The sequence below is a fragment of the Sabethes cyaneus genome, chromosome 3, assembly GCF_943734655.1.
Source record: "Sabethes cyaneus chromosome 3, idSabCyanKW18_F2, whole genome shotgun sequence".
In the NCBI taxonomy this organism is placed as follows: domain Eukaryota; kingdom Metazoa; phylum Arthropoda; class Insecta; order Diptera; family Culicidae; genus Sabethes; species Sabethes cyaneus.
Window position 1 is genome coordinate 21,367,184 of NC_071355.1, and position 27,969 is coordinate 21,395,152.

Below are 27,969 nucleotides of genomic sequence, written 5' to 3' on the forward strand. Positions count from 1 at the left end.
ATGCGTACGATCGTGCTGGGTTACTAATTTACCAACTCAATTTTGACACTATTTTGCATAAGTAGGCGTACTATGAGCCTTCCAAGCTCCGTCCGGACGTGAAACGGGGGTCATTTAATTGACTGTAAATATGAAAAGTAAGCCCTGCATGCGCGTGGATGTTTGCATGTACCGTCGATTACATATGCGCCGTGGTCGGTCGGTCGGTCGGCGCTGGTTGGTTGCCTGGCCTGGGGGTGGATAGCAGAGCAGGGGCGCAGAGACAACGGCGAATGGATTAGTATAAGCGTAATTTCTCGACTAAATTCACCATAGTTCAGTCTTTACCCACTCTGTGCACTTTTCCTTCAGTCTTTCTTATTTATTTATTTCTTAAACCACGGTTGTTGGGTTTTCTGCGCGATTCGATCATACTAAGTAAAAAGAAAAGTGGTGTAATTATTTAGGCGTACATCGAAAAGTCCGTGGCTCCGTGTGGCCTCAGTTATGACTGACTTATCGACTAATATTTGTTTTGATGCATTATCTGTGCTAAATGGCAGTGTTCAATTGGTGGAAAATGGTAAGCAAAATAGTCCTGTGGGTTCGCCAAGAAGAGGACTTTCAATAAACTAAAGAAACCGACATCAGTAACAGCAGCAGCAGCAGTAGTAAAAGGCTGAGAGGAAAAATGGGACCACTTTTCCGGATTAGTGAACTAAGCCTATTCAAAATGGAACCCTTCATGGTGTATTGGAGTGCAATCGGATTAAGTCAGTGAAACTAGCAAAAGTGAAAATTAACTCGAAAAGGGCGAAATTGGCATTTTATTTCAATCCTAATTTCTGAGTCTTGGAAAAGCGAAACGGGGAAAAGTGGTATCCATTTTCTGACTTATTTTTCCGCACAACTTGGATTTTCTCACACACATTAGCGTACCGTGCTTTGGTGTGTCATTTGCGTGTTCGCCAACCAACCAGCGAGAAAACCCACCATTCCTGAGCGAGTTTGGGTGGTGGACACGGCTCTGTGTGTGGGTCCCGTGCGCCGTCTGTCCGTCTCAGTGCTAAGCTGCTGCTGGTGCTGGTACTGGGGCAAACGCACTCTCGCTCTCGCTGTCCTCGGGCGAAAAAACTGGAACGAGCGCTACACACACAATCCCTGGATTTTTTCTCTCTGTTTCTCGGTGGTCTGCTGTGCGCCTGCAAATCTCGTCGATTTCCTGTGTGCCGATCGACGTGGTCCCGGAACGATCCCCGATCAACTCGCAAAACCACACATTCCCGACACGGCATTGGGTTTGGCTCATCATGATACTAGTGTGCAGCATTTGTGGAGCCTCACACTACACCCAGAATTGTCCAGAGTTTGCCAAAGGAGACCATGTAAGTAAAACTGAATCAAGTGCTAGTCTAGCGGACCGTATAATTCCTTTTATGGAAGTATTGCCCAGTTCGCCAATTTGCCGTGTGAAAATCGGTCCAAATTAAAAGTCACAGGGTGGCACACACTAAGCCCTATCCGGCCGAAGCACAGGAAGTGCAACTTGACCTGAATAAATTATATAATTTACGCATTTTAATGTCCATGACAACATGTGCGCAGTCCATTCGCCATTCAGTTATTCTTTGCGCAGCTCGGCGAAAAAAGTCAATATTTTTATCCCCATGTTGCAGCCACTTTGCAAATGGACGGATCCAAGAGACGATGTTTTTCTCCTGCCGCAACTACCAACTGCCAAAACATTAATTTTACAATATAATTTATTGCGTTCTCTCGTTTCTATTGCATGCGCTGGGGCAACGACAACTGCTCACCACCCACCACCAACGGCCACCCACCACCGCATTCGATGCTAATCAAAGATCAAAGATAAGCCTTCACTTAACCTCTCAAGGTCATCGGTTCCTAATGGGCTGCTGATAATGGACGGGGCTGGCCCCGATGGAACCAGCTGTGTCGTGACGTCACAAAAGTTCGCCAAAGGAACACGTTTCGGGCCGCTGCTAGCACAGAAATCCTACGTACCGATCAAGAACATCCCCTTTCCGTTGGTGCTATTCGCGGCACCGTTCTACTATGGCAACGAGTTCGATTTCGAGCTGCAGACCCTGTTCAACGGGCGAGATGTCTATCTGGACACCAGGAACGAGAACAAGTGCAACTGGATGATCCACGTTAGTTTGGCGCGGTTTTCCAACGAGCAGAATCTAATCTGCTATCAGGTAGGTCGCGGCGAGATGGTGCAAATATTTGTTATAGCTTAGAGAGTGAAAAGCTAACTAGGGTGTGGGAGGAGAAGACAAATCGAGAACCTGAACGCTGTGAATGTGCGCTTTTGGGAAGTCTTTCGAGGTGATGTGTTCCTAGCCTAATTCCAACCCGACAAAATTAGTGATTCTATAGTTTGAGAAATAGTTGCTGGGAATTTTTTTATTGGACTATCGTATTTGAAGGAATGTAAAATTTTAGTATTTTTCAGTTATTGAGGTAAATTTTACAATTTATATTTTTTCCATTGCAATACGATACGGTTCGTACTTGTAAACTTTTTTAATATATGCTAAAGCGGCAAAAATGCAGATTTTTATGTTTACGGAGAATCAAAATTGCACCTAATTTTAATGATAAAGGACACGCTCATCAATCGCAAATATCAAATCTGGCCGGATTTTTGAATAAATCCTAATTACAAACGAGAGATTCTCTTAGTGTCTCCTCTCTTACGCTTATCACAACGATGCAAATATGTATACTTGAACGCATCTTTTTCGCATTAATTGATTGCTGATGTTATAAGTTAGCCAATCGTTGAGAAAAATTGCACTGAAATACTTATACTTACAATTATCGTGAATACTGCAGAAAATTTTACAATAGATATTTCTTAGGGATTGTTGGCTAGATGTCTGATGGCGATCCGAAGGTAATCCAACTAAGTTTACAATCGTAAACCCCTTCGCACTATTTACCACTTTGATGCACTGCACTGATGTATGCCCGAATAAATCCAAATACTGTCAAGCAGGGATGGTTCGATGACTTTGACTCAATTTTGTTTCATTTGACAGTACCGTCTTAGCCGAGCCAAATATTATATATGGGACATTTGTAGAACTAGTTCTAATGTACAATTTTTCTGAACAAAGTTTTGCTGTATCTTTTGTAGTTACGGTGCTACAACGCTAGTAACTCATCAGTGACTAAATGAACGTTCAGTTAGTCACTAATAAGATTCTAGCATTGTAGCGCCGTAACTACAAAAGATACAGCAAAACTTTATTCATCAAAATTGTAGATAATAACCTGTTCTATAAATGTTCCATACAAAATTTTGTCGCATTTGGCCCCGTTAAGACGGTACTGTCAAATGAATCAAAATTGAGTCAAAGTGATCGAACCATCCCTGCTGTCAAGAATGGTGAGATCCACGCATTCAAGTCTCTCTCTCTCTCTCTCTCTCTCTCTCTCTCTCTCTCGCTCTCCCTTTCTCTCTTCTCGCTCCATCTCTCTTTCTCATAATTTTTCTCTCTTTCGCCAAGTTTCTGATGAAAAATATATCCAATCCTTCCAAGCCATCGCTAAATCGTTCTCCTGTTGACTACCAACAGGCGCACAAACACTATTCATAAGGGGTCGTTGTATACTAATAACGTAAGGAAAGATGGTGATTCCGCAAAATCTTATTTGAGGCGAGCGGGTTTCTACCAGGGACGTAAAATGTACTGATCGGTGACCAAAATCTGAAGACATTTGACATTATTTTTATGCGACCAGTCATGCGACAGATTTCTAGTACACACGCACCGAGAAGAAATACCAGAATAACGATAACATCGCTTGCCCCGTCGTGTCGTACACACTTCGGAGCGGCAAAGACACGCTTCAACATTCTAGCACCATGCATGACAAAAGGTGTAGTGATTTTTGATATCCTCGTTTGCTGCTTCATTCGTATGCCTACAGCTTTTCCCCAAATTATGCGGATTCAAAAAAGAACGTTCCCAAAATTGAAAACGAACTCTACTGCATCCATTCTAACAAGATCTTTAAAGTAGTGATCAACCACAAAACCGTGCAAAAATTCTACAATTTTCATTACATAAATTTCCGGTGACAAACGAATCAATAATTACACCTTGTTCTTTATCGCTTGTCCATACTGTACTAGAACTGTTAGCAAAGAGCGGCGAATGCCTATCACTTCTATACTGTGACATTTTCTTCGACTGGTCCCAGTGCAAATAAGAAAGTTTTGCTTATTATCATATACGTATTGAAGCTAGTTTCAACCTGAGAGTTTCAACACATCAAGAGATAGACTCGCTCGATACAGAAACAATACGTAACGACGGTATTGGCTGCGAGACTCTAACATGGCACTGCGTACTGGCAAATGTATAGAAAAATGTAACCATTTCAGTCCCTGGTTTTTACTCTTTCTTATGTAGGATTTTCATACCGAGAAAAATTATGTAAAATTTACAATTTTAATAGCAACTCATGTTACCTGTTGCAATAAATTTTTGAAATGAAATTGTGAAGTGTCGAAAATTTAGCCGGAAGGTTTCTTCCTCCGCCTTGTCCACTTCACGTCCACTCCGTTCAACGTGCACTAGTTTACTGACGAATCAATGTCAACGTGGATTGCACAGCAGTCAACCGCTGACGTTACTACATGAAAAAATTTGAGATCATCTGCAAACATGTATTTGGGAGACGGTATAGTGGTGCACAGATCGTTCACAAACAGTGTAAACCGCAGTGGGCCTATATGGCTTCCCTGAGACACACCCGATTCAATCTCAAACGGCCACACTCACAGCCACAATAAAGGATTCCTGGAAATAATTTTAATTATTTCTAATCATAGAAATATTTCAAATTATTTTCTTGTCAGTATTGACGTTTGCGAAACATCCGAGATATTTCGCAAATGTTAAATCGGCCAGGCCAACTGTGAAGTATTGACGCAGAGACGATTCATTGAAATGAATCTTGTGTGAATAAATTATTCATACATAGATACATTTCTGAATATACAGGGGAAGAAGAAACGGGGACGTCTCGTACCAACCGCTTCTGATTATTAATTAAGTTGATTAAGTCGTTGAGTATTTGGCTAGTAAAGGTTAATTAATACTCCGGACCCTCGGGGATGGGACAAGTACATTTACTTACTTGCCCTTGGTAAAAACCTAGGTTATAGCGCCTTTGGTCGCTCTTAATTGATACTACGGACCCTCAGGGATAAACTTATGGCATTAACCACAAGCCAAGCTGTATTAGGCCAAGCTTATAGCGCCTTATTTCGCTCTCTGAAAATAGATTAAACACGCCATCTATCAAAATGATATAAGTGAAAAAATGATTTTTTGCAAAATTGTGTTATTTAACAATTTTTTTATGATTAAAGTTACTAATATTTGTTTGAAACGATGATTCTACAATTGATGAAGGGATGGTAAGGGAAAGTAATGAAGGATTTTTTTTTGGGAATGGAGGGAAAAGAGTGGAAAGGAACTAAACTTACGAATAAAGTTACTGTAATACTTATGAGGTTCCATTTGGAAAATATATAATGTATGGGGTGCGGTTTATACATCAGTTATAATTGCCAACGTCAGTTTTATTATGAGTGAACTACAGAAACTCCGAAATCAACCAATATTTAAAACGATCTCACCACAATTTGCTTTTATTGAATCTCCCATGTAGCCTTTTGATCCGGTTTCGTTAATGTAATGATTATCCTGATGGGGCATGCCTGAGTTTCTTCTTTTTCAACAGATAATCTTCCAATTTAGATGAATTGTGAGTTTTGTATTCAGTTTGCCACGACGCAGCATGAACCATTCAATTCTTTTAATGAAATGACAGCAAAAAATATTCTTGTACCCAACTCGATCACGGTTCTTATCATCAATTGTTGATCTAGTTTCCGACAGTGAGTTTGATGAAATCGCTACAATTCTGTCCATGTCAACTCATCATCATTCGTCCATTTGGGACTTTCGGAACCGCCTTTCTTCACGGTAGACACCATCACTATAATTATCACTCTGTATTTGAATAATTTCTTTATGAAGCATCCACTCAGCACAAAATGACAACTTGTTCCAAAACGAACACATTTTAAGATTTAAATATGTATCATTTCTTCTAAAAAAACTAGAAAAATTCAGACGTGAAAATTTTTCACGCCCGTTCGCGTCCGTGGGTTGCTACGATCCACGGAGGGGATCTCGTTTCATGCATGCGGAAACTAAAATGAGGAAAATTCTTGCGTAACTTATCGAAAGGACCTAAGCTAAAATGAGAGATTCTCTTTGCACCTCTTATTTTTCGCTAGCAAAAGCACTTTAAAGCATCAGTTTTTTACATAAATCGGTTGCTGGCGTCACTATTTACCTAAACGTTAAGAAACGTTAAAATGCATTTACTTACTTACTTAGTAAGTAAATGAGTACCCCGTCCTAAGCATAAGCCTGCTGAACAAAGTTTATCCGGTTTATCCCATTTACTCGGTTGTGTGCTGCCGCTCTCCAATTCCTTAGACACCGAGTACTCTCCGTCAGATCTCGCTCCACCTGGTTTAACCATCTTGCTGGCTGCGCAGACTGCTCGACTTGTTCCTACCGGATTTGAGGCAAACACCATCTGGTCGGTGTTAAATCAGACCGGATCAAGTCGCAAAATTAAAAAAAAATGAGTTAATAACAACAAACGATCAAGAATTTTCTAAGCTATATTTTACTTTCCAAGTTCTGTTTTTCGGCTGTGTAGTCTGTATTTAGCAGCTAAAACGATGTTTTGCTTCTATATCCGACGTTTCGGTGGTTTTATTCCACCTTTTTCAAGGAAAAAAGGATGTACGTTTTGTTGTCTGGTGTATGTGTGTATCTACTTTGTGATTGTCCATGTAATTTATAAATGGCGTCCTCTTTATATTGTACATTTAATATAATAATTTGTTGTAATTGTGTCAATTTTTTCTGTTGTGACCAACAGCAAAGACAGACGGCACACAAACCGTTGCTAGAGATACTAACAGACGTTTACCGCAAAAGCTCGTTTTACCGGACTACTAAAAACAGAAAAAATTGACACAATTACAAAACGTCGGCATATTATTCACTCTTTCGTGGCCTTGACGATTCTTCTCCGTTTTGCCCACAAAATTAGTGAAGTAAATGCTCCGGTTGAGCTTCATCAAAACATTTTCTATTGGTCGCTGTTGGGGGACGTTGGGAGAGTTGGTGATCGTCGGCACAACGTTTATCTTCAGCTGGTTCATTTCCTCTAGTGATCTCTTGGCATGATGGGTTAAGGCCAAGTTTAGCCAGAAACCGCCACATACTTTGCGCGATATTTCTTGACGAATGCGGCAACTTCCGGTAGGTACTTTATACTGCATCTTCGTATCTCCTCGTTCACCGTAAGCCCCAAACGAAACAATAGCGGCTTAAACATTCTCTTCTCGCTGATCATCAGCCACAGAAGGATCTTCTTCGGGAAAGATATAGTTGACGTCATCGGGGGACGTAAAGTACTCGGTCCTCTGGCAGTCGTTGCTGCCCAGCATCAAGTACCTAGTTTTTTTTTACCCATTATGACCACGACATAGTGCTTCGCCGAAAAGATGTTTTTCACCAGCATCTTCCGCCATTCTCTGGGCGATTGCCTGCTACTCAGAAACAGCCAGCCTCGACCGACGCTTCCGCATAAAAAAAGGCATAAGGCGCGGATCGATGAGACCATTTTGCTGTCGCTACGGTCGCGCAGCTTGCTTACTTTACTTTAGTGGCAACGGTCCGTTACAGATCCTGCGCCGAACGAATTATGGTCCTCCAGTACCGTCGATCCTGGGCTGCCGTTCTCCAATCCCCACGAACACCAGCTGAACGTGCATCGTCTTCGACAGCACACACTCACCGGGTGCGGGGAGGTATGCCTCGGAGTCTACGGCCTCTTTCTGGTTCTCTTCTGAAAACAGTTTTGGCTACTCTTTCGTCGGGCATTCTGTCCACGTGTCCAGCCCACCGCAGCCTGCCAAATTGCACTACCTTCACTATATCAGCATATTTGTAAACTTGCTACAGCTCGTGATTCATGCGTCTGCGCCACACTCCATTTTCCATTTTGCCACCAAGTATGGATCGCAGAATTTTACGCCCAAACACCCCAAGCACTCGCCGATCAGCTTCCTTTAGCGTCCATGATTCGTGTCCGTAAAGGGCCACCGGGAGGATTAGTGTTCTGCAGAGCACCAGTTCTGTGCGAATTTGCAAGCTACGGGACTTCAGCTGGCTACGTAATCCGTAGAAAACCCGATTCGCGGCTGCAACTTGTCGTTTCACTTCGCGGCTTACATCGTTGTCACATGTTACTAGTGTACCAAGGTATATAAATTCCTCCACTACTTCAAATCGTTCCCCATCTAACTCCACCTCGGCACCCACACCACTTGGGTTCCCACGTTCCCTACCAGCAACCCTGTACTTGGTTTTGGTAGTGTTAATGGTAAGTCCCAATCTCGCCGCTTCCCTTTTAAAGGGCCTGAAGGCCTCTTCAACTGCTCTACGGTTGATTCCGATGATATCGGCGTCATCCGCAAAACCAAAAAGCATGTGAGATTTCGTGATAGTTCCCTTCCTTTCCACGTTTGCCCTTCGTAATGCACCTTCTAAGGCAATGTTGTATAGCATGTTAGAGAGTGCATCCCCTTGCTTCAGTCCATCCATCGTCACGAAAGCAGCTGAGGTCTCACCCGCAATTTCTAACGCATGATTTGGATCCGTCCAGCGTCGCACGAATCAGCGTAACTAGTTTCGTCGGAAAACCATGTGCTAGCATTATCTGCCACAGCTCATTTCGTTTAACTGCATCGTACGCCGCTTTAAAGTCCACAAACAGATGGTGTGTCTGCAAGTTGTACTCCCGGAACTTGTCTAGCAACTGACGCAGGGTAAACATCTGATCCGTCGTGGAGCGACCCTCACGAAAACCAGCTTGGTACTCGCCGACGAAGGACTCCGCTAACGGTCTCAGTCTGCAGAACAGGAACCTTGTAGGCAGAATTAAGCAATGTAATTCCTCGATAGTTTTTACACTCCAGTCGATGTCCCTTTTTGAAAATTGGGCAAATGAGGCCATCCAACCACTCCGGCATTTGTTCTTCCTCCCAGATCCTGGTGGTTTGCTTCGTACAGCCGCTCGCTCCCCGCTTTTAGAAGTTCAGCCGGGATACCGTCCTTCCCAGCAGCCTTACTGTTTTTCAGTTCACTGATTGCCTTTTTAATCTCCCCCTGTGCTGGTGGCTCCGCAGCTTGACCATCGCTTACAATTTCTACAATGTCCCTGCTGATCTCCGTATATACCTCTGCATTCAACAGTGTCGGTCGTGCAGCACTGTCCTCTTTTCAGGACTTCTTTCGCTATTCTCACTGGAGAAGATTTTGTAATTGCCAAATTGGCTCTATTCATCGGATACGAAGTGCTTCACCATGTCCAAGTTCTTCGCTACGGGGTGGAGCTGGCAGTACGAACAAAGCATCGAGCGTAATTGTTTGACTGTTTTCGCCATGGCTGCTGCAAGCAAATCAACTGATAACGTGTCAAGAAAAATCGTTAAAATCACTCCAGTTTCTAATGCACATGTTACTGTTAAACGGGGAACGGCCCTTTTGGAGGATCTGCTGCAATGTAAATATTTGATCCGTTGTTGTCCGTCCTTCAACGAGACCAGCTTGAAGAATTCCCACAAATCTGTTCGCAATTGGTGATAGTCGGTGGGAAATGATTTGGGCCAGCACTTTGTAGGCTGTATTGAGAACGGTGATCACTTATAGTATAGTCCAAGTCGCCCTTCTTGTAAATCGGGCAGATAACCCCATCTTTCCACTCATCCGATAGCTGTTCTGCCTACCAAATTCTAACATATTAGCCGGTGCAGAAAAGTGGCCAGCTTTTCTGGTCCCATTTCAATAAGTTCCGAAACGATGCTATCTTTCCCAGCCAATTTATTGTTCTTTAGCTACTTGTTGGTCTCCTTAACAACACCTATCGTTGGGGTTGGCAGCTTTTTCCCGTTTATCGCACCGTCAAAATTGCTTTCAGGCTTTGTGTTCGTCGAAGTGCTGCTGCCACCTTTCATTCACCTCACGATCGTCCGCCAGGATGCTCCCTTTCTTATCCCGACACATTTCGGCTCGCGGTACAAGCTTTCAGAGTTTGGTAGAACTTTTGCGTTTCCTGAAAACTATGCAGCTGCTCCAACTCCGGATGTGCCTGCTCTTCTAGGCAATGTTTTTCTCTCGGAAGATTTGGGTTTGGTGTTTTGCCACACTCTGACGTTTGGCACTGCGCAGCGTTCTCTTCATCCATCAATCTCCTACATTCATCATCATGAACCCGTCGTTTCGCTGAATCCGTGATAGTATTCCAACCTTCCTCGAGAGGGGCTTCGTCCAATTCGTTCTCTTCCGGCAGCGCAACTTCGAGTGAGTGCGCGTAGTTTACGGCGACTTCTGGTAGCTTCAGCCGCGACACTAGCGTGGTCTCGATCTGACGCCAATGATGTCTGAGAAGTACAGAAGTAAACGATTAAAAGGTGGTCGATCTGTGATTCTGTTTTATTGAGTGAGTTCTAGGTGCACTTTATTTAGGAGTCAATGCTGAAAGAAGGTATTTCGTACGGTTATGTTCTTGGAGGTGGCAAAGTCGCTAAATGTTAGGTCCATTTCGTTGGTCAGGGGGTGTTTGCTGAAGCCTCTATAGGTTTATCTCGCAGTGTTTCAGCCCCGTTCACCATCAAGCTTAAGGGTTATGGGTCAAGGGTTAACGGTCGTTAATTATTTCTCTCTTCCACCGTCACTTCCAACGGCTCAGCGTTAACAAAGTTTCATCAGTCAGTATCATTCCAGCGCACTTCCTTCTGGACGGATCCAACCATCCTTTCCCAGATGCCGCCCATTTTTGGCGCTCCGGGTAAATTCAAGGGCCCTTCTGTTTACGTCACTGCACAGTTTACTGCTGTGGTACCGTGCAAGCACCATATTCAAAACAGTGCCTAATTCTGAACAGTTGCAAATTTTTCTTAAATATTGACTAAACTCTAGCTATTTAAACCATTTAAATAACAGGAAATAATCAGATGTAGTGATTAAATTGTTTAAATAGCTGGAATTTTGTCAATATTTATGAAAAATTTGCAACTGTTCAGAATTAGGCACTGTTTTGAATATGGTGCTTGCACGGTACATCCACTTCCTGTAAAATTTAGTTCTGCCATTAAGTTTTTGCTCGCTCCTTTGAAGTGGGGTGGTGGCCATCCAATAGTCAAGCTCATAAAAAGTGACATCTATTACTCCTCTCGGATTAACACCTTCCATTTAATTTTCCAGGAAAATGACGAGATTTACTACACAGCCATAAAGGACATTGAACTGGGCGACATTCTGCGGGTTTGGTACTCTCGAAACTATGCGGCCAAAATCGGCACCACCCTGCTGGAACCGAGCCCGTATGACATCTGTAACAATATACTCCGCTCGGTGAGCCTAGATTATGGCCTCAATCTAGACCAGAACCAAAACTATGTGGATAGTTTCACGTCCACCGCAGGTGCACATCATCATCATCTTCATCATCAGCAGCCACATCTTTCATCATCATCAACTGCTGCTACTGCTGCACTGATGGTAGGTGGAAGCGATATGAACAACAATAGCCACCTGGTGGGAGCGGTTCCTTCCGGAGAGGTAGCTTCCAGCTACGATAAGATTTCCTTGCCACCGATTGATAGCTTGATGAAAACGTCATCGCCGAAGTACATCAATCACTACCACATGTTCGATCTCGATTTGATCGCCCAGCAGAGCGCGCCTGCGCAGTCGCAGGTGTGCGACGATTACGCTCAATTTAGTGCACCTTCGCAAATGCATCATTCTAGTCAGCACCATCAACATCAGTCACCGTCACAAGCACAAATGCAGCACCATCAAGCGGCAGACCTGCACCAACAGCAAATTGTAAATTCGTCATACTCCGCTGCCGCTTATCAGACGCTACCGGAGGACACTCTTAGCCCGGCTGATTTGATTAACATTTCGCTGGGTGCCAGCGACATGAACATCTCGTTCGACTCGTTCAGCACCGGCAATCTGATGGGCTACGATGGCGGCAGCAGCAGTGGCAGCAATCTGGGTGATTCCGGTATCAGTGTTAGTGGTGGCGGTCAGGCTATGGACAAACTGCACAGCCGGTACTCATCGTCGACGGATTCGTTGGTTACGTTGAACGACGCCTTGGGTATGGTTCCGGCAACACCGGCACCGTCTACGTCCAGCGCACTGGTAACTGCAGCCACGGTCACTGCTGATCCCGAAGCGGATAAGAAATATCCCTGTGAGATTTGTCTGCGAAAGTACATGACCAAATCGAATCTGGACAAACATATGAGAAAGCACAATATGTTTTTGTGTGTTTTCTGCATGAAGGTAAGAATTGAAATTATAAAAAGTAAATGAAATAATTAACCATGTTTTCACTTGCAGCTTTTCCAACTGGCTGAGGAGCTAAAAGATCATGAGTGTACTGAAAGGAAATCGAAAACGGCTTATCTGCACTGTCCTAAGTGTTTGAAGGTTCTCTCCAACTCGTGGTCACTTCAGCGGCACATGAAAATCCACAAGGACCCAAACGAATCGGTGCTGGGAGTAACTGAAGAATCCGCCGACAAACTGCTGGTGGAACCAAAAGAACCGCCGATAATTTTTGATGACATCGAAACTACCGCGTTGGATGAACTGAAACCTAGTATCGAGTCGCTTCAAGTGAGCAATGAACCACTAATGCTGGCTGTCGACGAAACTAGTGATATTATAATAGAGTCTGAACAGCCTCTGCGGTCCCAGGAGATGGACATTGAGCAGGAGATTGAGTCTATGCAGTCACAATCGCAGCCACAGCAACAGCACCTCCCGCCGATGGTTATCCAATCGATAACGAATCTTCCAACCCCAGCAATTCCGATAACAAACACCTGCTCAAGCCAGGAAATGATAACCGATGTTCAGGCAGCTAACGGAAAGCAACTTTACAAGTGTATCGTTTGCGCTAAACTGTTCAAAAACCCCAATGCATTGGAGAAGCATTTGAGAAAAGTTCATACCGTCTACACGGTATCCAACGATTACAAATCCGAGAAAAAAGTTATAACACAAATCAGTCAGAAGAAAACTTCACCCATCAAACCAGCGATCGCCAAAGCCCTAGCAACGAAGCTCACTCAAAAGAATAAGAAAATCGAAGCCAACGCTGCTGCCGGTGTGAGCGCCGAGCCAAATCCCAGCGTGCCCGTTGTGGTACCGGAACAGCCGATTCACGTGCCTCGGCAGTACAACAAAAAGAAACATTTAAATAAAACGATAACCTCGACATTAGCTCCACCGGGATCGAGCATGCAGGTAGCCCAGGCGACAGCTCCCACCACCATCGTTTCCGGCAGTCCACCATCGACTGCTTCCAACAAGTCCCACAGCATAATCATAATCTCCAATCTTGAGCTGACCAACAACAACCTTATCGATACTAGTCAACTGTTTTTGAATCAGAACAGTAACGCTCTAGGCAATAAGATAGATCTTAAAGTATTAAATTCGACCGACAAGTTACCGAAGTTGGTACCAATTTCTAATCATGGCTCACACGCGCACCTTTCACATCAGCAGTCCCAATCGGGAACCGGTCTGCTTCCTACGACTATTGTCCCGGCGCCAACGCAAGCGATTCCAACCAGCCAGTTCCAGAATGTGGCAATCAGCTCCCTGCAGTCGGCACCGTCGAGCATAAACGGTTCCCCCAACGGTGGTGGTACACTGCTCGACAGAATAGCATCATCCAGCCAGCACAACCTGAGCACCATCATCGAAACCAGTGGAATCGTAGATGAATCCAGCAGCCAACTTATCGCCGAATCTCCGGTTAACGGTGAACCACATCTGTTGACTCTCTCCCCGATTAAGATTACCGGCCACGGTAGCCAGGAGCAGGGGGATCGAGTGACCGAAGCAACCAATACCAGTTTCGTAAGCCCGGATGAGCTCTCTGTAAGTAGTGTGTTAATGTTTGCTTTCGAAATCAGGAAGTCACTCTTGTTTTACTTTGATTTGCTGTTGCATTTTTTCTTTGCCACCGCTGCGCTTCTATCCACTATTTTCTTTGCCGTTTTTTTCTCTTCCTTTTCATGCCGCGGGTCTCGCTGCCTACTATGACATGGCGTGGGCTGCGGGTCTTTTTTTCGACGCCATTGCTTTGCGTGCACATTGCATTGACACATTTGCATATGCTACCAATAATCCAATACAGGCGGATGCTAACGATAGTAACCAGTGCGATGGCGATAGCGATAGCGCGCAACTAACCCCGACCAGCTATCCGTGCGATGAATGCGATAAGGTTTTCCCGAAGGTAATATTCATATCTATACAATGCTGAATAATTGTCCTGTGTACGTGTGTTGGCTGCTAGCGGCTGTCGTTTGTCCTTGTACCTAGGGTACGGGAGGGTTTTTTCACCAGGTTTCTAAATTCAGCCTATTTGCCTTTTCTTTCGCCAATAAAAATACTTTGTAGACTTACAATTTTAATATGTTATAACTATTTTCTCAAGACTGTAAGTAATCTACTATTTTTTATTTAAAGAACGTCAAAACCACCTGTTCTTCCACTAGAATTAGGCCATAGGCCGAAAAAATAGACGCCATCGCTTAATGGGCCGAAAATACCCTCCCGTGCCTTACATATTAGTTAGGTTTAAGTTTTTGCGGTTTTGCAGCCAAAAATATTTTTGATTGCTTGAAATGTTCTTGTTGTTTTGCACTGCAAATGCTTTAAGTACATGTATTACATTATTTATTTATTTATTTATTTGTTTATTTTTCGTAACGTAAGGCTATTGCCTTTTAATTCGTTACAATTGGAGACTGATATGGTGCAATATAATTCAAATCAAAGAAAAATTTGTCTTACAAACTAATAAACTATTTCTTTTTTCGATTGAAGCTTAACTAATTCGTGCGGTTGAGCTCTGATAGTAGATTCCGTTTAAATTCTTAAATACGAAATTTGTGATCAGCTGGAACATTTCGGTGGCAAAATACGTATAGTATAATACTACGTCGACTTTTGTCGTAAAGAATCTATCGAACATTGTTATAAACCAATGAAATGAAAACCAATTGAGATGCTTGGGATTACAGTGGATGCTGTCCTACTAAACCGATCGCTCAGCCTTTGTCAGCATTACCGGTGTAAGCTCGTCCAGTTTTATTATACCGTCGGGTGTTCCTCAGGGCAGCCATCTTGGACGATTTGAACGTTTTCCGTGAAAATAAAACCTCCCTTTTCTGCTACGTCCTCCAGAATGATATCCGTTCACTGGAGGCTTATTAACATCGATACATTAGCAACCAGGAGGAAACTTCTTCAACGGTGTTTATTTTCGGGCTATTTAACGGGTATATTGACTGCAGCTCACTTCTTAGTCTGATGTGCATACATGTTCCTCATACCCAAGTAACAATCCAAAAGCAAATTGGTCTTATTCATTTCTTATAGTAGTTTTATCAGAGCATTGCTAAGTGTATCAGATTTTATAATGTTTTTCCCCAAGTGAACATTATCTTATTTAATTAATATTTCTGAAGTATGACTGAAGGAAACTTGAAGAAACACTCATAAAACTGTATTATCAATAAGTGTAATTCACCTTATAAGCAGTTTTAAGGGATACTTGATTTATGCTTAAAAACGACGCTCCTTAAAGCTTAGCAATACTGTCTATATAGCAGCGTTACGCGTAGTACAACTCTCCCGAATAGACTCTTTCATCTCCTTACCCCGTTTCCCCGTTTTCCCGTTATATTCTTTCCGGAAATTATATTTTTCCTGAAAACTTTTCTCGAATAATATCATACATTAATAAGAATACCGCCCAGTGGGACGGTTTCAAAAATAGTGAGACATAAGTATTAGCATTGAAACCTTAAGACATAGCATAACAGTTGCTTCAGAAAAGTTTCTTCATTCAAAAAGCACTTTCTAGTGGTAAAAAAATATTCAAACATTAGGGTGTCCCTAATCAAAGTCAAAAAATATTTTCTCTATTTGAAGTCAAAAATGATTGCTACTTACAGAAAAGTTGTAGCTAAACCAGTTTTGAGAAACTTTGTTGAATACTGAAGATTTCTATCTCTTACATGAAAGAAGTTATAGAGCCAAACTCTTAGGGACACCCTTCAAAACAGTTTTTACGATCTAGTTCTTTAATAACGCTTCGTATGCTTTTCAAATGTTCTAAGAAATTATTAATCAATTAAATTGCATATTTTCGTCGAAGACAGTAGATCTCGCTCTTTTTCCTTTTAGCAGCTGTTACTGGTTTTTTAATTTTTACATGTAATCTTTAAGGGGGTGTAACTCGGGGGAGAGCAGCTATGAGCAGCTAATCTCACTTATTTTTTGTGAATCAATTTATGTTGTATTCTATCATGTACAACTTAGGGCGGAACAGTGTGAAACATCTGAGTAAAGTTACCATGAAGGCAACGGTTTTTAAAGCTAAAACCATAGTTTTGTTCTGTTTCCGCAAAGCAAAACAATCAATATATTGCAGTTAAATAGCAAATAGTCGATGAATGTGTTGTAGTTTAGTTTTGTAATTGTAGTATTTTTTTCTTTTTTCTATATTTTTATTTTCACCTTACTCATCTTGTTTATCTTCATTTATGGTATTGGTTGAAAGAACTGGTTCTTTTTGCAGTTTCACTGAACGGCATAGTTTTTTACAGACTTTCTGTATGGAAGATATCAACGGATCGGAGCATACCGTAAGTCTGTTAAAAATATCTTGATTTGTGGCTTCCTTATTGAGAATGGAAAGCGCCATAAAAAACTATGTTAAATCAAACATTCATACCGTGCACACATTCTTGCTCTAGGTTCCCAAAACCTTTTTATGTTCTTATTTCGACAATCTTGAGATTTTTTCGACAAAGTACTAATCGGAAGAACGATTGCTGCCTCATGGATTAAAATGCGGTGTGCGCTGGTGGATTACACATTTTGCCGTAGGTTATATATTTTGACCATGACTAGTTTTTCGCGAAAAAAAAACAATTGACTAAAGCCTTGACAGGTTTTGTATCTGGTCACCAGATTACCATTAAAAAATTTGCTGATTTAATTCTGAGAACATGCGAAAGCGGTACAAAACTATGGTTTCCATAGTTTTTAGCTTTAGAAACGGTTGCCTTCATGGTAACTTTTCTCAGATGTTCCACAGTGTTCCGTCCTAAGTTATACATGATAGGATACAACATAAATTGATTCACAAAAAATAAGTGAGATTAGCCGCTCATAGCTGCTCTCTCCCAAGTTACACCCCCTTAAAGATTACATGTCAAAATTAAAAAACCAGTGACAGCTGCTAAAAGGAAAAAGAGTGAGATCTACTGTCTTCGACGAAAATATGCAATTTAATGTGATTAATAATTTCTTAGAACATTTGAAAAGCATACGAAGCGTTATTAAAGAGCTAGATCGTAAAAACTGTTTTGAAGGGTGTCCCTAAGAGTTTGGCTCTAGAACTTCTTTCATGTAAGAGATAGAAATCTTCAGTATTCAAAAAAGTTTCTCAAAAATAGTTTAGCTACAACTTTTCTATAGGTAACAATCATTTCTGACTTAAAATAGAGAAAACATTTTTTGTATCTCATTAGGGACACCCTAATGTTCGAATATTTTTTCACCACTAGAAAGTGCTTTATAAATGAAGAAACTTTTCTGAAGCAACTGTTATGCTATGTCTTAAGGTTTCGATGCTATTACTTATGTCTCACTATTTTTAAAGCCGTCCCACTGTGCGCCGTCGGAAACGCCGGCCACTGTGGGGGGGGGGGGCGCAGGCCCCCTCAGAGGTCACCTCAATTTAGGTGCAAGCATTTTCCTAGGTTTATTGACTAGTAGGGGCTAACCCTTAGTTGAGTCAGAACGAGCGATAGTTAGTAAGGACAGCGTATAATCTATAAGTAGGCCGAACATGCTGTCGCAGTTTTCGAACAGTAATAGTTAAATCCAAATTACTGCAAGCTGATTTCACGGAAACTGTTAATAGGAAATTATTCGAAAACTAGACAGCAAGAAACATTTTTATTGTTTCAAGTATTTATCATACACTTGATCCATGTATCCAGCTTTTTACGAATCATAATGGCGGAAGCGTTCGTAATATTTGAACGGCATTTTTGACATTTCAGTAATACATCACACGGCTTGTTTCCGCATGTTCACGGTAAAACTAAAGGAACTTTGAAACAATGTACTCTTCTTCGGAAGTTTCCTTCTTACTCCATATCAGGTATGGAGCCTAAATCCCAAAACAGTCATTGGCTTTATAAACCATGTAGTACCGAATTGGGACACAGGATCCTTCAATGGGTATGAGCGGTACGTAAACTGTGTACAGCAATCGGGGCCTGCCATAAAGGACGATCATTAAGACTGTCGCAGTGGCCTTTTAACCCATTGCCCTTCTGACATACAAAAAAAAAGAGTCAAGAACCAATAAAACGCTTAATTGTTTCAAATTTCTGGTAAGCTCGTGAAAATACATGTATTTTGGGGTATTATCCATTCTGGTGAAGTTTCCTGGGAGACAGAGGATAATTTTCTGGGAAATGGTCCATTCTGGGGAATAGTTTTCTGGGAAATGGTTCATTCTGGGGAATGGTTTTCTGGCAATTGGTTTGTTCTGGCAAAAAAATTCTGGCAAATAAATTTCTGGCAAGTGGTTTTCGGGCAAATGTCATAAAATCTTCTAGTAATGATGTCGAGGTCATCTGCGAAGGCTAAAAGTTGACTATTCATACTGAAGATTGTTTCTCTCGTTACGGTGCCCGCTCGCCGGATCACAGCTTCAATATCGATATTGAATAACATACAGGACAGTTTAGCCCCTTGCCGCAAGCCTCTGCGCGATTTGAAAGGACTCGAGAGTACCCCCGAAACGCGCACGTAGCACATCACTCGCTCCAGGATAGCTTTGATCAGCCGCGTCAGGTTGTCCAGAAAACCGTACTTGTACATTATCTGCCATAGCTGTTCGCGTTCAACTGTATCGTATGCCGCCTTGAAATCCACGAATATATGATGCGTGGTACATCGTGCCCCGATATTCCCGATCTTTCTGAAGGATTTGTCGACGAGTAAAAATTTGATCCATAGTAGCTCAGGCCCCCTCGTGGTTCATTCTTCGCTTCCATACACCGTTCTCTTGGACTCCGCCAAAGATCGTTCTTAGCACCCGGCGTTCGAAAACTCCGAGTGCTCGTAGGTCCTCTTCTAGCAGTGTCTACGTTTCGTGCCCGTAGAGAACAGCCGGTTTAATTAGCGTTTTGTAAAGCGTGCACTTTGTACGGGGGCTCAAATTGTTCGACGTTGTACGTCTTTTAGTCTCACGGCTGGTATTGTTGTCCTCTGTTGCTAGTGAGCCAAGGTATACGAACTCGTCGACTACCTCAAACTCATCCACGTCGATTACCACGGTACTGCCCAAGCGGACCCTGTCGCGCTTGGTCCTTCAATCCAATCTCTCTTCGCGTTTTAGTCTGGTGTACTAATCTTCCCCCGCCTCAAATGTTCTGCCGACAGCATCTACGTCGACAGCAAAGCAGTTAAATTGACTGAATTTATTGAAAATCGTGCCCCGCATTTCGATCGCCGCTCGTCTTATAACACCACCAAGCGCAATGTTGAATAGCAGGCAGGAAAGACCATCTCCTTGTCGAAGTCCCCTGCGAAATTCGAATGGGTCCGACAATCCACCCGAGATTCTCACACAGCACTGGATTCCATCCATCGTAGCCATGATAATTCCAGTAAGCTTACCCGGAAAGCCGTTTTCGTCCAAAATTTTCCATAGCTCTTGTCGGTTTACGCTATCATACGCGGCTTTGAAATCGATAAACAGGTAGTGCGTGGGAACACGGAATTCGCGGCACTTCTGGAGGATCTGCCGCAGGGTGAAGATTTGGTCCGTTGTAGACCAACTCTCCATGAAGCCGGCCTGGTAACTTCCCACAAATCTATTGGCTTTTGGCGATAGTCGATGAAAGATGACTTGGGACTGCACTTTGTAGGCGGCATTCAGGATAGTGGTTGCTCGATAGTTCTCACAATCCAGCTTATCACCTTTCTTGTAGATAGGGCAGATAACCCCGTCTTTCCACTCCTCCGGTAGTGTATCCAAAATCTTGACAATCAGTTGATGCAGACAGCCGGCCAACTTGTCCGTGCCGCTCCAATGCCATCCTTTCCCACTGCTTTGTTGTTATTCAGCCGCTGGATGGCTTCTTTAACTTTTCTTATCGATGGGGGTGGCACATCTTCGTTGCTTGCTACACCAATGTGGTCACTTCCTCCGCTATCACGGTCTTCCGCCAGCACGCCATTCAGGTGTTTATCGTAGTGCTGCTTCCACCTTTCGATCAACGCACGGTCGTCAGTCAAGATACCTCCATCTTTATCGCACATTTCGGCCCGCGGCACAAAGCCTTTGCGAGATCCGTTAAGTATCTGATAGAAATTCCGTGTGTCGTGAAAGCGGTACAGCTGTTCGAGTTCTTCGCACTTATCCTCTTGGTGGCGCTTCATCTTTTTTAAGAGTCGGGTTTGCTGCCTCCGCTTCTGTTTGTATCGCTCCACATTCTGACGGGTGGCTCTACTCAACATTTGTACCCGCGCTGCGTTCTTCTCAGCCAATATCTGCTGGCATTCCTTGTCAAACCATTCGTTACGTCGATTCGGTGCCACACGGCCTAGGACGTTCTCCGCTACGCTGTTAATGGCTGTTTTCACGGCATTCCAACAGTCCTCAAGAGGGGCTTCATCCAGCTCACCCTCTTCCGGTAGCGCGGTTTCGAGAGATAACGCGTAGTTTTTGGCGACCTCCGGTTGCTTCAGTCGCGCTAGATTATAAGGTGGCGGGCGCCGGTATCGTATGTTGTTCACAACAGATAGTTTTTGACGTATCCTTACCATCACTAGGTTAGCGCCCTGATAGGTTCTGACGTCGATAATGTCTGAAAAATACCGACCATCTATCAGAACGTGGTTGTGATTCTGTCTGGTTGGGTGATCTCCGATGGTAGAGGTTATGCTGGAAGAAGGTACTACGTATAGTCATGTTCTTGGAGGCGGCGAAGTCGAATAGTCTTATGCCGTTTTCATTCGTTTGCGGGTGAGCGCTGAACCGTCCAATCACCGGATTGAATTCCTCCTCCTGACCAACCTGAGCATTACAGTCCCCGAACCCCGATGATAATGTTGACATCATGTCTTGGGCAGCGGTCGTATTCACGCGTAGAATTCGTCTTTGTCATCATCGGTACATCCGACGTGAGGGCTGTTTTTCCGTGTTGGGGACTTACCACCGCCACCATTATTCTGATCTATTGTGGTGTGTCCTCTTTTAATTTATGCCATGTCGTATCAGTGAGCCATCAAAGTTTGATGAACCACCTCTACTACTGTCAGCATTCATCCCAATCAGGTGATGCATTTCGTATGAAATTTATAACCTGATTAGGAGCAGCATTCCAAATATCGCAGGGCTGAGTGCACGTTAATTATGCTAATATTAAACGTATTAATATTACGTTAATTATGCTAATATTAAAGAATCGGCCCTTGATTCTTAATCTGCACATCCGGGGGTTGATCGGCCACCACCCGATCACCCGCTTCTGTAAATCAACCAGTTGTAGATGGTACGACCATGTCTGTACGTACGAACCATCGTTCCTTTCCAGCATACCTCCTGCAGCTTGCGGCTCATTCTTTAGAAAGCACGTGAGTACTTCCGAGGAAATTTAGAGACCGACAGTTCCATGTTGCTAATTTCCAATCGTTAGTCTGTTTTCGACGCCTGGGTCTTTGCCGATTATTCCGATTAGAGTTATTATTATTACTTACGGAGTCCATTGCTATGATTTTTTTAGTGGTTCAGGCTTGCAAAGCCCACAACCAACCCCACAGTATCGCCGAGGGGCCAACGTTGCTCGAAGGAGCCCTCCTGTTCTGTCAGCATGCGACCTTGGTTTCCACCGGGGTTGGTTACCCGATCTCCACCGAGGTTGCTCGTATCCCGGCTGGTACCACAAGGAGGTAGGGGTAGGAGTTGCTGGGTTAGAAACTGGGGGTCTATTTTATGCCCAGTGTACAAGGCACCGATGGTACGCATTACCCAGCCGTTTGCATACTTTATAGCAATCTTTTTTATAACGTAATCCACGTGTTTAGAGAAATTTAGTCCCTAGATACTTAGAAACAGTCACTCTTTCTTTTTTACCTCTCCATCTATTTTGAGTTCAACATTCTGCGCAAATTTTTTATTTCATATATTGTACCTTGCAGCAATTTTACGAGTCCTACGCAAATTCGGTTTTTAATAATTATCCTGTACTTACCAAATACATTGAAAATATGCTTGTCAAGCAAGGAGGGGTGCAGTGGGGAGGCAATAACGAAAAACTAATGGGTCAAATTGCTAAATTGCAAACATGTCTGGTAAACGCAGAAAATAACCACGCTAATAATTTTCGCGTGGGACTCTAAAATGGTGGAAACTCCGCAATAATCATCCACTTTGTTTTCGCTGATTCAAACTTAGTTTTTTTTCGTTTCAATTAAGTTTTTTGATTTCTATTAGAAAGATAACTATTTAACCAATTCCAAACAGTTCCCCTTATCTCTAAGTTATCTATACCTATAAAGAAAGATTTCTGTCTGTCTGTCTGTCTGTCTGTCTGTCCTGTGTTCCTTATAGAATCAAAAACTACTGAACCAATCGGCGTGAAAATTTGCATGTAGAGGTTTTTGGGGCCAGGAAAGGTTTTAGTGATGGTTAGAGACCCCTCCCCCCACTAAGAGGGGGGGCTCCCATACAAATGAAACACAAATTTCTGCATAACTCGAGAACTAATCAAGCAAATAGAACCAAATTTGGCATGTGGGTGTTTTCGGTGACAAGAATTTATTCTAGGGTAATTTGAAACCCCTCCCCTCTTTATAAGGGGAATTGTAACTCCTCTCCCCTTTAAGAGGGGGGGTTTCCATACAAATTTCCTCATAACTCGAGAACTAATCAAGCAAATGCAACCAAATTTGGCAAGTGAAGGTTTTCGAGAGCAAGAAAATTTTCTATGGTGAATTAGGACCCCTCCCCACTTTAAGAGGAGGGGCTGCTGTACAAATGAAATACAAATTTCCTCATAACTCGAGAACTAATCAAGCGAATTGAACCAAATTTGGCATGTGTGTGTTTTTGGAGACAATTTTTTTTTCAATGATGAATTGGGACCCCTCCCCACTTTAGGAGGGGGGGTCCTATACAAACGAAATACAAATTTCCTCATAACTCGAGAACTAATCCAGCAAATGGAACCAAATTTGGCGTGTAGGTGTTTTTGGAGGCAAGAATTTTTTCTGTGATGAATTAGGACCTCTTCCCACATTAGGAGGGGGGGGGCTCCAATACAAATGAAATACAAATTTCCCCATAACTCGAGAACTAATCAAGCAAATAGAACCAAATTCGGCATGTGGAGGTTTTTGGAGGCAAAAATATTTTCTACGGTGAATTAGGATCCTTCCACACTTCAAGAGGGGGGGCTTCTACACAAATGAAATACAAATTTCCTCATAATTCGAGAACTAATCAAGCAAATGGAACCATATTTGTGGGGTGGGTGTTTTTGGAGGCAACCATTTTTCCCATGATGAATTAGGACTTCTTATCTTTTTAGGAGGGGGGGGGGCTCCCATTCAAACGAAATACAAATTTGCTCATAACTTTAGAACTAATCAAGTATTGCCGGTGACCCGCCGTCGGAAGCGCCGCCCACTGGGGGGCTTGCAAAACTCGAGAAGTGACAAAGATCATCCGAGATTCATGATTTATGTACAACACAGGTTAATTTGTGGCAATACGAAGTTTGTCGGGTCAGCTAGTGTTAAATAAAGATCTAGCAACTGCGATCTAATCTTTCAATTATGCAAATGCAAAATAAGATTTATAGCCGTTTCCGAGAAATGACTTTTTCTAAATCCTGACTGCTCAGGTATAATAATATCCTTGGAATTGATAAAACTCATTAATTGTCCTTTGACAACGATTTCCAGTGTTTTCTCTTGGAGCTCCAACATATTAATTGGTCTACACTGCGTTGCATTTCTCACTTTCGGAATTGAAACTTTGGTTGCTTCCTTCCATACGCTTGGCATCAAACCCGTTGATAGACTAGTGTTAATAATTCGCAATAGTACCTATGTCTTTAGTTTCCAAAAATGTATCCTTGAAAAGTCTGGTAGACACATTGTCAATTCCTCAATTCCTGCCTTTGGTTTCATCAATTCGTTCACAATGTCACGCAAATTCGTCATTGAGATAAGGTCAAATCTATACATACACCGGTTGCATGTTATCTGTAATATAGCTGGTCGACTAATGTTTGTGTTTGGATTATTGTTTCATAACACGAATGAAGTAGTCATTAAATCTGTTAGCGACTACGAGTTCATTTGATTCCTCTATCCCATCGAATACTATTGCACTCGTATGTTCAATTTTCAGATTTTTGAGTCGTTTTTCTGGCGCTCTTTCCTCCTCAGGATCGTGGGCAAGTCTTTTCGCGCTCGCTTCCCGCTCGTGGAAATGCTTAGATATATTCTCCATTGCTTGTTGACATTTTCTGTCAAAGCAATCATTTCATGCGCTCGAGGTTTCCTCACCTAGCACCGCGGTTGCGGCCTCATTGACGGCCGAGCGTATGCTACTCCATCCGTTTTCGAAAGCCAAAGCATCTAGCTCCACAGAGGAAGCCAGAGCCGCATCGAGTACGTGCGCGTAGTTCTCGGCAACTCGTTTTGAGTTTTGAGCGCACATGTACTGCTACTAGGTAATGATCCGAGCCGATATGGTAGAGAATATGGTCGATTTGGCTGATTTGGTTCGTTGGTCATGTGATCTCCAGGTGGTTTTGTGGACTTTCTTGCGGAAAAAGAAAGTGCTTCTGATCGCTAGGTCTCGGGAAGCTGCAAAGATGATGCATCGCTGGCCTTTATCCGTGTCGGTGTGCAGGCTATGGGGCCCGATCCCTGTTCTGTACATTGCTTCCCTGCCGACCTGGGCATTCATATCCCCGATGACGATCTGGATGTCTTATAGCGAGCAGCTGTCGCACGTTGCCTCCAGCTGCGCATAGAACCCATAGAACGGCTCCTTCTCGTTGTCGGGTCTACGTTCGTGTTGACAATGCACTGAAGTTTTTGGAGCGTCTTAGCGTCTGAAATTAAAGATGTTCGCCTCTGAACGATCTTCTGGCAGTGGACTGTTAAAATGAACTGACTGAAATTCCTATTCTGAACCTTGATCGTGATTCACTCTTATTCTTGTTTCGTCCGTCTTGGAATGAATTCGAAATGGACCATAAATGTACAATATTTACAGGTGTAACACCACGGTCTTGCTGATTTATTAAACCAGAACTTCAATGTACCGTGATTAAAAATTTGCTTGAATTATTGCTTTCTGTTAAATTAAAACGTTCTCTTTCGTACCCCCTACAGAACTATCAACTGAAACGCCACATGGAAATTCACGATAGCACCTACTACATGTGCCCCTACTGTGACCGGTCACCGTTGAAGGCGAAAACGTCGGTACGCAAGCACCTGAACACGGTCCATCCGGAGCGAGCCCCTGCGAAGGAAGAAATGAATAAGTTTATCGCCACGCTGGTCGTTAAAGATGAGAAAATACTACAAGAACTCTACGCAAAGCACGAGCGTAAAATTCGAAACAAATGCGCCAAACTACAGGCAAAACAACTTCAGCAGCAGCAGCAACAGGCCGTTGCCGTTCGAGTGATTCAGCAGGAAGCGTCGATCGAGCTAACTGGCGCAACTGTAACCCCGGAGGAGATGCTCAATTCCTATCAAAGTGACTCCTGTGGAGATGAGCATGATGCAACGGTCGAAGGCAGTGAACGGAGGTGCATTAACAACGGTGGTAGTGAGATAAGAAACGAAGAACCTAGCAGCACTTTGAAGCGGAAACCCATTGCCGACGAAGTGGTCGGTGTGTCCATAACGGAAAGGCGGAATCATTCTACCGGAGGAGACGTCGGTAAGAAAATGAGACTCGTTGACGCAAATGGGCACGAAGTGCGCTACCTGTCGTCGTCCGTTGCCAGCAACAATGGTGCGTTGAAGTATATGAGAAAGAAGTTGATTGGATTGGGCGAGGGCAGCAGCAGCAGTAGCAGTAACAGCAGCGGCCATCCGATGCATCCACCCCCGGGTGGAAGCGGCACGCACGGTGCCGCTAGCACGGCGGACAATCAAATGATACTGGACAATCTATTCGATAACATATCGATTGAGAACTACGAGTTCGATGACAACACCTCGATTCAGTCGTACAATCTGATCGAGGAACGGTTCAAAACGTCGTTCGATCAGATCCAGGAGAAGCTGGACGCCGAACTGTCGTTCGACGAGGAGCAGCTCAAGTGGCAAAACAATCTGATGGCCAACGATTCGTCGAACGAAATCGGCGACAAGCTACTGAATGTCGAAGAGAACATCATGCTTATCTAAGGTACGGAGAAAGAGAGAGAGCAACGAGAGGATAATGGACTATGGACTTCCTAAGAAGGGGGGTTGGCTAGGGTACGCTTGAAGGATGCATGGTGGTTAGATGTCGTTTTCGTTCTTCATTCGTTCTTCTGCATATTTATTTGCTGTATAGAATAATTTTTTTCCTTTAGTGGTTAAGTGTAACAATCAAATGCTTTTCTGTTCCGTTTTTTCGGCTTTTCGTTTATTTTACTATAGCTCTATTTATTACGTGCAGTACCATTCTTGCAGTACATTTCTAGTACCATTGTGTGTTTGTATACAAGTATGCAAAAAAAGGCTCGTTTATTGCAATATCAAGTGGCAATATTACCAAAGTATGCAGAAAACAGCAAGCACAAAAAGCTATAAGATAAGTGTAACGATGTGTTATTCATACTGAGTAATCTCTACGAGTTGAACTGGCCACCCTGCACTCATCTAGGTAAAAGCGAGAACTACTACTTGCACGCGACACGAAGCGGTCGGTATGAGGCTTGATAGAAATAGGTTATTCTAGAGTAGACAATCGGACGGTGCGCACGAACTCTCGTAACAAAAGCAACGCGACGGACTTTTACAATGGCGACGAGTAGAAGAATCGGTAAGGAATTTATACTAAATAAAGTGTTCTGTGAGCAAAGTGCGAAGAATACCGTGAAATTATTATTCCTTGTGATTTAATAAAGAGTGAATCAATTACGTAAGGCCGGTTTATGTGAAAATGAACAATAGATGTGATTTTTTTTGTGTGGCTGTAAAACAAAATGGGGGGAATTAATGAGCGTCAATTGAAAAGCTGAAGAGTGTCGCGGTCGGCGAAGAATGTGGAAGGCGTTTTTTTTGTGTATGCGGGTATTAATATACCACTGTGATGGACTGTATGCGATAGTGATGGGTATATCGTATATGCGAGTAATTGTTCGGAGTGCTGCGTCTGCTGATGAGTACAAGAGAGGTGTATATAGTTTGTGTGCTAGATAATGTTAAGTTTGAGGCTGTGCTCAAATAAGATTTGCTACGTGCTGTACGATGCTTGGCTTTGTGCTGTGATGTCTAACTACGTGCTGAGTGTGATCGAGCTACGCTTTGCGTGAGATTTAGCTAGTAGCTATGGGCTACTTGAGATTAAGACATGCTCATTGAAGAGGGGCATCGGCTACGTGCAGGTTGTGAATGGATTATGTGCTAGGAGAAGGTAAGCTACGTGCTGTAGATTGTTTAGCTTCGTGCTATGAGATGTCGAGCTGTT

General features: G+C 43.1%; 1 protein-coding gene across 1 annotated transcript; it reads left to right on the forward strand.

Moving 5' to 3' along the window:
• The first annotated feature begins 327 nt into the window (after positions 1 to 327).
• LOC128741465 (uncharacterized) lies at positions 328 to 27,717 on the forward strand. Its single transcript, XM_053837301.1, has 7 exons — positions 328 to 562; positions 1,300 to 1,364; positions 1,845 to 2,204; positions 11,385 to 12,479; positions 12,537 to 14,090; positions 14,350 to 14,451; positions 25,668 to 27,717. Exons 1-7 carry the CDS (start codon positions 487 to 489, stop codon positions 26,697 to 26,699), a joined length of 4,284 nt encoding a protein of 1,427 aa, XP_053693276.1. The 5' UTR covers positions 328 to 486; the 3' UTR covers positions 26,700 to 27,717.
• Positions 27,718 to 27,969: the final 252 nt, after the last annotated feature.

Excerpts from the sequence above, each read along its gene's own strand:
- LOC128741465 (XM_053837301.1), top strand. The coding sequence starts at position 487 with ATGACTGACTTATCGACTAATATTTGTTTTGATGCATTATCTGTGCTA. Across the intron at positions 2,205-11,384 it reads AGAATCTAATCTGCTATCAG|GAAAATGACGAGATTTACTA; the intron begins GTAGGTCGCGGC and ends TTAATTTTCCAG. Across the intron at positions 12,480-12,536 it reads TGTGTGTTTTCTGCATGAAG|CTTTTCCAACTGGCTGAGGA; the intron begins GTAAGAATTGAA and ends TTTCACTTGCAG.